This window comes from Nestor notabilis, unplaced genomic scaffold (genome assembly GCF_000696875.1).
Source record: "Nestor notabilis isolate BGI_N333 unplaced genomic scaffold, ASM69687v1 scaffold8393, whole genome shotgun sequence".
Lineage (NCBI taxonomy): Eukaryota > Metazoa > Chordata > Aves > Psittaciformes > Psittacidae > Nestor > Nestor notabilis.
In genome coordinates, this window is record NW_009921486.1 from 1 (window position 1) to 13776 (window position 13776).

Consider the following 13776-nt stretch of genomic DNA (forward strand, 5'->3'; position numbering starts at 1 on the left):
GAATCGGGGTTCATGGGGCCTGATGCCATCGGGTCAGTTCCACCCCACTGCGGCCAAGCTGGGAGCGAGGAGTTCGGTTGTGCCAGGGCTGGGCGAGCGTGATGGGTCCCGGATGATGAGGTGGATCCTGCGTGTCAGGAGGGACCGTCCAAGCCAGAGGAAAAGGGCTCAAAGCCCGAGTCAGCGCCTCTCTACATCGAATAAAGGGTGAGGAAGGAGGTGAGGACCACTGCTGGAGGCTGGTTTCTCCCCACACAAAGGTGACACACGGGTCCTGGGCAGTGGCACAGGGATGGAGCACAGAGCTTGGGCTGCTCTGAAACAGGGAATGAGGGGACAAAGGGACATGGTGTGGGCAGCTGCGGAGGACAGCCCCGAGCCCAACACCCCTCCTAGGCACAGAGCAGCAGTGCACAGGAACACGACTTGGTGCTTGCTCTGCTTTCCTCACCCCTCCCCATGATCCAGAAACCATCACTGGGTGCTGCTGGGGCATCCCCTCCACGACTGCCCAGTGCAGCCCCCTGCTCCCCACACCCTGAAGTTGAAGAAGAGGATGAGGACAGGACCCAGCTGCAGCCAGAGCAGCAGATCAAACCAGGAGCAGATGAGAAGTACCAGAAGATCCTTCCCCTGCCCTGCTCTGCAAGTCACTGCACTCAAAGCAGCCAAGAGCTGGTTGTTAATCTTCAATTTAAGAGAGACGATGGAGGCTGCGGGTGCTACAAGTTCATACAGGCTCTGAGGAGAGACTTGCTCAGAGCAAGGAGATCCAAAAAACCAAAATAGGATCCTAGAACGGTTTGGAAGAGGCCTTAAAGCTCACCCAGTTCCAACCCCTGCCACAGGCAGGGACACCTTCCACTAGAGCAGGTTGCTCCAAGCCCCTGTGTCCAACCTGGCCTTGAACACTGCCAGGGATGGGGCAGCCACAGCTTCTCTTGGAACCCTGTGCTAGCACCTCAGCACCCTCACAGGGAAGAACTGCCTCAGAGTGAGGCTCAGGGTGGAGGAAGAGACACAGGGTCACTTTGCTCTTCACTCCATACACATACCCAGTGCTGGAGGTGGCTGCCACGGGAAGGCTGCTCCTCAAAAGAGGGGATAGTGGCGGGGATGTCGCTGTTGGAAGCAACCACGGAGCCAGATTCCAAAGTTCTGTATTTTTCAAAATAAAGATCACACGTTGTTTAGAGACAATCTACACAAGAGTTACAAAAAATAGTCGCCCAGGCATAAGCATACACAGGTTTGTTAATTATACACATATGGTTACAAGTGTGCTTGCAAAAAAGTTCATTGGAAATATACACAAGGCTCTGTAAATGTACACCGTGTAGTGTTACAAGTCTATATTCAAACAAGGAAAATTGACAGTATGTTACATTCACTTACAAGTAGACAAAATGCAAAATACAGTTCATCTTCTGTACAAAAAGGGGAGGTGATTCACACTTTACAAGGTGAAAAGGGGCTCTGATTGTAAGGAAAAACCAGGGGGAGCTGGAACTTCTGCACTTCTTGTTTCTTACTGTCACAAAAAGAAGCAAAAACATTACTTTGTAAGAGTCAAAAAAACCACTATTTGGAACTGAATCAGGGCGGGGGGGGTTGTAGAACATTTAGAAAGGGTCGCTACCGTCCAACGAGGTGACAAAGAAAACCAAGCATTTCTTTTTACTCTTTTTGCTTTTCAACATTAACTAGGCTGTATAAAGAGAACATTTCCTTCCAAAGAAAAAATTTACTTCTGGTTGAAATTACAATTTACAATATACAACACTATATGCTACGACCATAAAAGGTGTGAATATACACTGAAATGCACAGGTTTTGCTAATTCTTTTTTTTTTCTTGTTTTCTTACCAAAAAACGGGTTTTATGTCGATTCAAACTTCTCCACATTTACATTACAGAGGTTTACAAATGTACAATTGTACAGTCAGAAGTATGTTCCACTACTAGGGTACATTATAGATACAGATCAGACATCAAAACAAGAAAATACTACAAATTTTTATATATGTAAAGTCTACACCAAGTATACACTATATATTTATAGAAGCAAGACCAAAGCTGAGTTGGATTTTGTTTTGTTTTCCTCATGCTAAGTAATCAAATGGTGTCTCTCACTGTTAACAGAACCAGGTACACCCGCCCCTGCGTTTAAAACCTGTTGGGGTGTGCATCTCCTTGCCCCCAACCACCAGCTAAACTACCTCCTTCAGCGTGTTCTACTCCACAAAAGAAGAGGGGGGGAAAAAAAAAGCAATTAAAAAGTTTCAAAACCTTAATTCTTTGTCTGTTTAAAACCAAAGCTTCAGTGAGTTGATTTCTTGCCACACATTTATTAACAGCATCCAAGGCTGGTGCCCTGGAACTAAGATTCGACCTTTTTGTGTTGGCTCAAGTTTTGACTAAAAAGAGAAAGAAACCAACCCAAGAGGGATTTGCATAAAGCTGCCCCAAGGGCAGGTCAATTAAAAACTGGGGTTTCTCCTGTTTGTTTTCTTCAAACCAACCACCCTGAAAGTTTCCACAATTGGAATATAGATACAACAGTGAACAAAAACGTGGCCTTCCATGTACATTGGATCCCTATGTACAAGTATTCTATACACTGGTAAAACAGCAGGGCAATTAGTTAATTAAAAAAAATAATTAGTACATGTTATGCATAATAAAATTAAAGAAATTTACAAAGGCTTTTCATGTTTTTTTGTGTTTTTTTTCTTCTTTTTCTCTTGTTTGTAGCAACCATTAAACCTTTTCTGCCTGTGGACTGGAATTGTGGCGGTTGCTGGTTGGCGGGGCCCAGGGTGCTGCTCCCCGATGCACCACCTCAGATGATGCCATTTGGGGGACCACAAATAGGCCCCAGGTCCACCCCGTTCTTCATGTAGTATTTCTCCAGCTTGGCCAGGATGTGTTTGCCATAGGTGTACTTGCGCAGGGTGGCGATGTGAGGCCGGATCTGAGAGGGGAAAGAAGAGAGAGAGAAGCTTAAAGGACATGAATTATGGTCATGGCAATCCTGGGGGAGCTCCGGGTGCTGCTTAGTCAGGAGACCAACAGACCACAGTGCCTGGAATATTCAAGTGCTGTTTGCTGTCATCACATTAATCAGAGTCATAGAGTCCCAGACTGGTTTGGGTTGAAGAGACCTTAAAGCTCCTCCAGCTCCAACCCCTCCCACGGGCAGGGACACCTTCCACTAGAGCAGGTTGCTCCAAGCCCCTGTGTCCAACCTGGCCTTGAACACTGCCAGGGATGGGGCAGCCACAGCTTCTCTGGGCACCCTGTGCCAGCGCCTCAGCACTCTCCCAGGGAAGAGCTTCTGCCTCAGAGCTCATCTCAGTCTCCCCTCTGGCAGGTTCAAGCCATTCCCCTTGTCCTGTCCCTACAGTCCCTTGTGCAAAGCCCCTCTCCAGGTCTCCTGGAACCCCTTTAGGCACTGGAGCTGCTCTGAGGTCTCCCTTTATCATGCTGCTGATGTTCTCCCGGCCAGTTTCAAAGGAACAAGACATCAGAGCAATTCATTTTCCTTACTAGATGAGAAATACCACACACCATCAGCTTGTTCCCTCAAGAACACAATTACAGAGGAGTTTTTACTGTGCCCTGTGCCAGCTCCATGCAGATGGGATGAGGAAACAGCCAGAACGCGATGCACTCCTCAAGCAGCACAGCACCATTACCTGCCTAAGCCAGGACCAACCAGAACATTCCCATGGGAAATCCCCCTCAAACTCAGCCTATTTCACCAGCTGTTTAAACTCGTCCTTTCCAACCCAAACCAGGCTGGGATTCTGCGGTACACACTCACTTTTTCCCAGGCTTCCATTCAGCTCGTAGCTGAGCTCTTCATTTGCAGTCAGTCCTATTTAGCTGTCATCCCAGTTCTATTTTTGACAGCCACACTGATAATCTGATTAGCATTTTATTCAGAAGACTTTGCTTGACAGGGAAGAACATGTCAGTAAAGATCATCTGTATGTTATTCTTTTAATATACACATCTATAGATGTAGACCAGCAAAGCCACAGGTCATTCTGTTCAACTGCCCTTGCCATGTATTTTTATTATCTTTATAATTTCTCTTGGACTAATACAGATTTTGGTTCCAAAGAACTACTCTGAATGATTCCTAAACTGAGGAATTAACCTCCCTGAAGATTGTTTCAGCTGCAAGTGTGGTGTTTATCCACTGATCAACTGCCTTGTATAGGGAAAAATCATCTCCCTCACGCACATAATATCCACTTCTTTATACAGAAATCACTTGGTCTGTTTTCCTCAAGGATTCTTAAGTACACTTGATTTCATCGGGATGTGAATACCTGACACTTTTCACAGTTGTTCCTTTTATAAATAAATAACTATGGGTTTCCCAAGCCAGTGTTAGTATTTCATTTCCAACAAGAGGTCTAGCTGTATTTGGTATTCTTTACAGAGTAACACACCCCAACACATGTGACTGCAGAAAATCAGCTCAGTTCCACTATACATCCAGAAGCCTGGGTTTTCCCCTTCATTACAAGTAGTAAAGACCCACAAACACGACCCTTAAAAGCAGGAAAATGAAGCTATCACCTGATTTTTAGCACTTCCTGCCCCTGGGGCAGCAGGTGAACAGCCCTGGGAGGCAGGACCAGCAGCAATGCCTATTTTAGTCCATAATGTCTTTGTTTATGACAAATACGAAGCCCTGGAACTGTCAGGCTTCAAACCCTGCAGCATAATGCTAAACTGTGGCAGTGTTCAAGGCCAGGTTGGACACAGGGGCTTGGAGCAACCTGCTCTAGTGGAAGGTGGTTGGAACTGGAGGAGCTTTAAGGTCCCTTCCAACCCAAACCAGGCTGGAATTCTGTGAAGTCTCTCGTCAGAACCATATTCAATACTGAGGAATAAGGATTTGATCAGGGGCTGCAGGCACAGCAGCCGCACAGCAGCACAGTGTCACCAGCCAACCAACCACCCTAACAGGGCTGCAGGGCAGGGACACGAAGGGACAAGGCTCGTGCTGTGGGTGTGCAGAGGTCTGGTTCAGCTGCACCAAGCTGCTCTCATCCAAGAACACTGCCCTCAGAGGGGACAAATGTGTTGCCATCACCAGACCTTCGAAGGCCACTTGCCAGGCTCCAACACTGCTGCTACAGTGAACACTGATGGGTTTTAGCAGCATTTGCTAGTTAGTTTACTAGGTTACTAGGTCAGCAGAGACTGCTAGAAGCAACCAGCTTGTTTTAAGTCCAAATGGCATCTCATTATTTCACATCTTCATCTTCCAGCTACTACCCAAAGTATATAGATCGTACATACACAGCTTTGAAACAGCCATCGTTAGGAAATGCTAATGGCAAAAGCAATCCTGAGGAGCCCTCTACATTACCTTGTGCATGACAATCTTCCGCTGAGCTGGCTCTGCCACATCAATCATCTTCTGCACCACGTAGTTGGCATACTGATCTTTCATCATGGTGTATAAGGCACTGTGAGGGCCGTCGTTCATAGTGCACACCTCATCGATCAACATGGCACGCTCCGTGCGGGAGGCGTGAGTGACGCACTTCTCCACCACGTTGCTGTAACAACAAAAGGAGGACAATCTGTGGGCATGCAATGTCTCCACTGGGATTCTCCTCCGTCCCCAAGGAGAGCTCTTACGCTGCTAGCAAGGGCAGACCATTTGGAGCCACTCACTACAAGAGAGAGATGCTGGAGCGGGTGCAGAGAAGGGCACCGGAGCTGGAGCAGGGCCTGGAGCACAAGTGTGATGGGGAAGGGCTGAGGGACCTGGGGGGTTTAGTCTGGAGAAGAGAAGGTCAGGGGGGGACCTTACCGCTCTCTACAACTGCCTGACAGGAGGATGGAGCCAGGAGGGGACTGGTCTCTGCTCCCAAGGAACAAGGGATGGGACAAGAGGAAACCGCCTCAAGCTGCCCCAGGGCAGGTTTAGATGGAGCTGAGGAACAATCCCTTCCCCAGAGGGTGCTCAGGCATTGGAACAGGCTGCCCAGGGCAGGGCTGGAGTCACCGTCCCTGCAAGTGTTCACACCCCGGGTAGACGAGGCCTCAGTGCCAGGGGTTAGTGGTGGCCTTGGCAGTGCTGGGAATGGTTGGACCTGATGAGCTTAAAGGTCTTTTCCAACCTGGTTGATTCTATGTGCTGGCACAGTAGTTCAGCAATTTGGAACAGAAAAGCCGTCCAAGGAGCTTGGGATCCAACTGGGAATTCGGGTAAAGGCCTGTTTCAGGTTTTATTTTACTCATATTTGTACAACTCTGCAGTGACGCTGTGTTTGGGATCAGCGTCTGTTCTCAACGGGCCCATCAGAGAAGCAGATGAGTTGTTCTTTGTTTGGTTTTCTCAGTGCTGGATCTCGACAGGAACAGAGTCCCAAGGTCAGAACAACAGGGAAATGCTTATTCAGGAACTTAAGATCTTAGCAAAGGCAGAGAACTTCCAAAATTCCTTAATATATTAGATGACTGGTCTCTGCTCTCCGGAGAGCCACATTAAATAGGATACATGAAAGGGGATGAGGAGTTTTCTAGCCTTATCTTCCACATCCTTGGAATCACAAAATCACCAAGTGGTTTGTTACAGCCAGTGCTCAGCTCAGGGGACACCCTCCACTAGTTAATGCTCCATCTGGAAAGAAGTTTAGGACTTAAAAGAGCAAGGCAAGTCAGGGAGGAGGAATCTGAATACCAACATTAAGACCACTCTCTTCTAATTCTTAATGGTACACTTCCCTTGTGTCTGCAAGTCTTAAAGCTCTATTTCACTAACCATAAAAAGGGGGGGAATGTTGAGCCTTTGAAGAGCTCAGCCTTCATGTTCCAAAGGCCAGAAACACACACACAAGGAATTTACAAACGTGGGAAGTACAACTTTGCCTTGACATTCCACTAAGGTGGATTTTGCTTCTACCCACGTGTAGCTCTGTAGTACATGGACAAACAACCCCAGACTGCTGCAGCTTCCCTAAGAGGGCATCCTGCTGCATGAGTCTCTAAAAGGACTGCAAGACTTGGCAAGTAAAAAACCCAGATTCTTCCATGAAAAATGAGATGAAAAAAGCATTGTGGCTACATGGATTTCCCAAATTCCCTTTGTGGCTTGACCCAGCATCCCAGGAGCAGTGAAATGCTCCTATGGCACGTTACCAACCAAGGGATAGTGACCACTTAAAAACCAGCAAACCAATAAAAGCCAACACACAGCAAAACTGATGGTCAGGTTCAGGGATGGGATTAGAGCTGCTCCTCCACGTCTCCATCCTCCTTCATTACAAGGAAAACTTACCTCGCCGGTCACTCATCCCGATTTATGAGCAGTTATAAATAGCACTCTGTTGTGAAACAAGAAGCTCTTTTCACCTCCCTGCACCCCACCCCTAACTCTTGGGCAACTCCAGCATGTGTCCATGCTCCCACAGGGCGTGGAGACTTCAAGGAACAAATTCATACCTAGCAAATTTATGTTGACTCAACACCAGCACGTTGCCTCTAATTTCTGCTACAATCTTGCTCTTATCCTCGGGCCGACCATGTTCTAGTACATGCTGGATAACATAGTTCCCATACTGATCCTGTTTGAGAGACAGCAGAAGGGTGTGACAAAAGGTGGACAGGAACCATTAATACCAAACTAGTTCCCACCGTGCATTAAGACTTACAAGCTTGAACTAAACACTACTTAAAATATCTACTGTATAAATCAGATCAATATTTTCTACTTCTAACAAAAATGTGCATTCTAGAGTTTCAGCAGGGGGTAAAATGCTACATCTGTGTATAAATTACAACATCAAAACACTGTCCTTGAGCATGAAATGTCAGTAACTCAGCTTATTGCAAGTTTCTTTGCTTTCTCCAGGCTCAGACACACCAAAGTACACGTCCTTGGAGGGCTGTGCCACGGTTCTAGCTATGGGGGACTGCTCTCATGCATGTTCATATTGTGAATGTGTGTGTATTCAGATCACAAAATAAGTGTTTTCCCAGTTGACAGCACCAGAGGCACGACCTGATGCTTCCCCTCCATGCCCAACCTCTTCCCACTTTCCATCTGCTAAATACACAAGTTTCCATGTGCTAAATACCCAGGTTGCATATGGGACAGGCTCATTTGCTGTTCTATCCACTGTGCCCCAGTACCAGGATCCATGCAAAACAAGTCCTCAGGAGGACTGCAAGGAAGAGGAAAGACAGCCAGGAAGGGAGTCTGCATAAAACCAACATATTTTAAGAGCCCAAATTACTTGGCACTTTCTTCTCCTAGTCTTCACATCAACTCCCCTTAGATCTTACCTGCACTGTAATGCCTGGAGTAAAGCATTAGGACATGCACCCACTCAATACTTAACTTCCTTTTCAACAAGGAAAGTAACTACAACTTTGATACTTGATGGGTATTTGCACATAGCCAAAACAATTAATGATGATGCATTTCTTGTCTGGCTTTTCCTTCCCATTCCTCCTCAGGGACAGTATCCCTGTATTCCCACCAGTGTGGCCAGCACCAGTCCCAAACAGGCTGCCAGGAGCTTTCCTAATACAAAGCAGTAACTAAGAAACACCTCATAGCACCTGCATTCCTCCTTCCCACACTGACCTGAACGAGCTGCTCGGTGTGTTGATGAAGTTCCTCCAGGATGGGAAGGGTCTGCTCAGGAAGACAGTGCTCGAGGATCCTCTGGATCACACGACAGCCATATGGATGTGTCGACAACGCGAAAACCTGCGTTCAACAAGGACAGGCAAGCACAGGCAGCAAGACTGCTGTTAGTCTCTGGGAATCCTAGAAACCTTTTGGAATTAAGTGAACACATGGGAGGTTTTCCTGGGAATGGGAGGTAATGCCAGTTTGCAGCTCTGGATAGCGTAAACTGGAACCGGAAGCATCTCAGCCAGGTTACCTGGGGATTACATCCCTACCTGTGCTGCTGCTTGCCCTTCCATCAAACAGGAAAACAAATGCTAAAGCCTCTTGATTAATACAAAGAACACCAGGATAACCAGGCCTTATTAACCACTGTTGCAGAAGATTAAACCCAGCACCCTTTGCCAGCGACGTATTTGAAGCTAATGTAAGAAATAGTATGAACCAGACAAGTTAAAAACGCTCAGCAAAGGATTTGCCTCAACTTTGTGGATTTGTTTAAAAGCCTTAACTGTGCTTAGGAGAAGGGACAACAAAGAACCTTCTTTCTCATTTCTAACGGATTACCAAAGCTGTTGCTAAGAACATGACACATTTTATTACTGCTGCACAAAGTCCCAGTTGATTGCTTAAAATGATTGAAAGCAACAAATCCAAGCACTGAAGTTAAATTGTCAAGTCTACACATTTTAAATAACTATTGAGTAAACTGTGCAGGAAAACAGGATTTGAAGTGTAATTAAACTGCAGAAAGAGAGTCTTGAGGTGATAGGCTTCACCTCCCATATGCAAGTTCAGATGAAACTGGGACAGTCGGTCAAGAACCACCAGTGCCACCAGCCAAGCTCCCAGAGGTATTTTGGCTTTGCCTAATTCCAAAGCTAAACTCTAACCAGCAAATCTGCTGAGCAAGTTTCCAGCTGGAATCCCTGCTTGTTCTGACACAGCCAAGCAAGTCCCCACTTTCCCTGCTGTTTCAGGAGCAGCCAAATGAATAAAGCTGGTTCCTGCTGTAATAACCCCGGGCTATCCTCATATCCCAGTGGCAAAACCCTCAATACTTCAAAATGCCCCTCCAAAGCCAATGAAGCTGAAGTTGGAAACACCCAAACCAGTGCTTTTGTAATGGAAGAGAAGCTGACTATGGGCAGAATAAAGGCAGCTGCACAACTAAGAGCCAGGACATCAGTTCAGGAGGGGATAAAAGAAAAACCAGGAAAATGAAGTGCAAGAAACTGCCCTTTTCTAGATGCAACTCCTGTTTCTCCTCTCAACACAAACCCTTGGGAAGCAGCAGTCCTCTAAGGCATCCTCACAGCCAGGGATCGTAATGGGAGTTTGCTATACCCATCACTAAACCCTGCTCACCACCTTCACTATGAAGATGGATTAGCAAGAGATGTGTTTTCCCCTCCACCAGTCAGAAACACTTGATGTTCCAGGCAAACGGGGTTTTGCAAGGATGCTTTACTGTGATAAACCTGCACCAAAATGGTAACAGAGACATGACCAAGAGTTTCCAGGCTCCCTAATGCTGCTGCATAAACCTTCCAACTGATACTTGCTGAAATGCATTGACAGTTGAACCAGTCACAGCCACTCTCACACTGTTCAAAGCAACACACCAGGATACAAAGATGAGAGCTCAAGGACTTTACCTGTCCCTTGAAGGCGTCAATGATGAACTGCAGGGACTGAGGCTGCACACACTCAATGCATTTCTGCACCACATGATTACCATTCTGGTCCTTCACACACTTGAGGACGTGGCCATCCAACTCCCGAACCATCTCGTTCTATTGGGGAGAGAAAGAGAAACAGAAAGCACCACCAGGGCTCATGGCTGAGACATGCAAAGTCTGCACTGCTGAATGGGCTCATGAATATGAAAGGGATGAAGGATGCGCCCATGGACTTCAAACTGGAAGATCTCCAAGTGGTGAGGTGAAACTCGCCGTGCTACAGAAACTACCAAGATAAAGCCCTTCTTTCATTAAACATGAGTGTCCTCTTACAAGCACCCAAATTTTACTGATCCACAACGATCCCCCATTTCCTCCTCTGTTCCCCTCCAGGAGAAAGAACTCTGAAATGCCCAAACTTCATGAACTTTTTGGGTGTCACCTTCATGCGTGATTAAAACGGGCTAAGAACTTGCTAGTATTTTACACAGCAAGTTAGTACTGCAAGTTAATGAAGGAATGAGCAGATGAAGTTTAGCTGGGACCAATGGAGCACACGTGCAGGCCAAAAGCTTCACCATCAGAAAACAGAGAATGACAGTTCTGGGTAGTCCAAAAGTGGCTGAGTTCAGTTTTGTAGCTGACACAAACCCAGGAGCAGAGGCCTCAAACCCACCATTCTGGAGGAAGCCAGTGGCAAACCCTGGCCATCACCCTGCTGCTGTGGCAGCAGCTTTGCTCCAGCTCAGCCTACAGGGAATGAGTGTTCCTGAAGCCTCGTTCAGTTTTTAATGTAATAACCTACCCTGAGATTCCTGCATCATGATTCCCAACACCTTTATTAGCTGGCTTGCCTAGTGTATTTCTCATCTTAATTCATTGTTCACAAAACCCTTGAGGAACTGCTTTATTAATAAGCTCTGAGTGGGACTTTGGCTATCACCCACATCTCTGTAACGCCAGGCCAGGCTTGACAGGAACTCCTGTATGAGGAGGAATTACTCACTGCAGGAAAGCAGAATATTGACCCACATATCAAAGCAGTGATATCTCAGCGTATACTAAAAGCAGAACCCTGGCACTGCTTCCTTCAAGGGATTTAAAAACATCCTTTAATTCACCATCATTCTCAGTTTCCCCTACATACATAATCTGATTTCAGGGAATTAACAGAGAATCAACACCACAGCCAGTCAAGTGGAATGAGGAGATGACAACGAGACCCAAGAATGGTATCACGTACTTCTCATGCACAGGAAACATGACAAACATGCCATAAACCAAACCAAAAGAACACCAGCCACAAGAGGAACAGAAGGTCGCAGTTCAGGTCACCAATGGGCAAGGAACGTTAAACATCAAGAAGAAAGTTAAAATTGAGACTTACAATTACCTGCTGGTCTGGGGGAATAAACTCCAGGGCCTTCTGGATCACCCTACAGCCATACATCTGCAGAGCCAGGGACAGAACATGCCCACGGATACGTTCTGCCAAGGCTAACTTCTGTTCCAGGCTGCCAAACTGGGGAGATGAAAACCAATCACTACGAGCACAAAACTTGGAGAAGAGAAGGCTCCAGTGAGCAGCTCCAGTGCCTAAAAGGGGCTCCAGGAAACCTGGAGAGGGGCTTTGGACAAGGACCTGTAGGGTCAGGACAAGGGGAATGGCTTTAACCTGCCAGAGGGGAGGTTGAGATGAGCTCTTGGGCAGAAGCTCTTCCCTGGGAGGGTGCTGAGGCACTGGCACAGGGTGCCCAGAGAAGCTGTGGCTGCCCCATCCCTGGCAGTGCTCAAGGCCAGGTTGGACACAGGGGCTTGGAGCAACCTGCTCTAGTGGAAGGTGTCCTTGCCCGTGGCAGGGGTTGGAACTTTAAAGTCCCTTCAACCCAAACCAGGCTGTGACTCTGAAAATCCTCATGTGGCCAAGTGCCACAGCAGCCCTCCCCTGCTGCCACACTGCACTGATAAACTAGAGATACTGTGCCTATGGAAAAGAAGAACACCCACCACACCTCAATGGATGTGAAGAGGCACAAGCCAGGTGCCTGTTCTATGTCTGCCACACATGCCCAACATGTGAAACGAACTCCAGAGTCAAAGGTGCTGGAAGCACTGGGGTGACACGTGCCAGCTCCAGCTCACTAACCCTTGACAGGGTCAATATAAAACTACTGGACAGAAGAGCCACGAGGCCTTGGTGGGGAAGGAACAGCCTCGTTTGAAGGAGGAGAGACGTGCATCTGCCCAACCTCTGGGTGTGACACCACCACACTGCCTTCCAGTACATGCTGTTCACTGGAAAAGTTTCTCTTTTGTTCCTAAACATGAGTACTGACAGCTCAGTGAAAGGCTTTGTTGGACCTGCATCTCCTGGGTATGTTGCTATTTCTTCCTACACTTTCTGCATCTCAAAGCAAAGTGTTAATTTTCAGATGAATCTTTACAAGTCCCACACCTCAGTCACCCCAACAGGAATGATGCAGCAGCCCAAGGGGAGGAGATGACAGATACCCACTGGTTTAGCCAAGTATCAGGGTTTCTCTGAGCTCATCCAATACCTCGGGACAACAGGCAGCAGAGTGAGACTTGCAGAGGAACAAGGACTTACTTCAAAGAACTTCTGGATGACATAATTTCCAAACACATCGACCATCAACTGATAGGCTGCCTGGAGGATCTCGTTGAACACGAGCTGACGTTCTGCTGGGGTTGCACGTTCCAGTTTCAGCTGAATAAACCTGGAAAACAGGGCTGGTGTGATGCTGCTGGCACATACACCCTCGACACATCTGTTAATCCAAATCCTTCCAAAAGCCATGCACACTAAGCTCCTACAGAGCAACTCTTAAACACAGTCACCCTTATCCAGCAATCTGAGCGTGGTGGCAGCCGTGAGGTCCATGGCCACATGTCATGTTGGTACCCCAAAAATCTCCTCATTGCAAGCAAAGCAGATGCCAACAGAGTAGTGCATCAAGGTCTTGTGTCCAGAAAGCTCTTCATAACGAGTTAAGCTATGCCAGTGGGACTAGCAAGCAAATTACAAAGCAAGCAAGCTCCTCTATAGAGGAGGAACTCCTACTACCACCATTGGCACTCTTAAAAAAGAAGGCTCAGAGTGTTCCACCACTTGGCTTTTCACACCTCCTTTTCCCTGTTCTGCCTCATTCCCTCAGGATGGGATGCAAGCTGCAAACAATGCTGACTCAAAGAGCAGCTTTCCCAAAAGCCTCCCCCACAGCAGGAGGTTTTTAAGCCCACCTGGATCCGTGCTGATCCTGGGAGAACTCCATGATGTGCCCAGCGATCTCCCTCAGCTGTAAGTTGGGATAGCGGTTATTGCGGAAGTCCTCGAGGAGCCTGCTCCGACCAGAGGGCATCACATCCGACATCCCATAGCGCAGGCGGGAGGAAGGGAAGAGC

At 47.3% G+C, this 13776-nt stretch overlaps 1 protein-coding gene across 1 annotated transcript in view; it reads right to left on the minus strand.

The window, feature by feature from the left end:
- Positions 1 to 2531: 2531 nt before the first annotated feature.
- The window catches only part of PUM1 (pumilio RNA-binding family member 1), a 57995-nt gene continuing 46750 nt past the window's right edge, over positions 2532 to 13776 (minus strand). Inside the window, exons 15-22 of the mRNA XM_010011177.1 lie at positions 13615 to 13775; positions 12962 to 13091; positions 11747 to 11875; positions 10330 to 10467; positions 8624 to 8749; positions 7477 to 7598; positions 5393 to 5585; positions 2532 to 2974 (exon numbers count right to left, since the gene is read on the minus strand). Coding sequence (XP_010009479.1) covers positions 2843 to 2974; positions 5393 to 5585; positions 7477 to 7598; positions 8624 to 8749; positions 10330 to 10467; positions 11747 to 11875; positions 12962 to 13091; positions 13615 to 13775 — 1131 coding nt within the window. The 3' untranslated portion in view covers positions 2532 to 2842. The remainder of the gene's footprint in view (positions 2975 to 5392; positions 5586 to 7476; positions 7599 to 8623; positions 8750 to 10329; positions 10468 to 11746; positions 11876 to 12961; positions 13092 to 13614; position 13776) is intronic.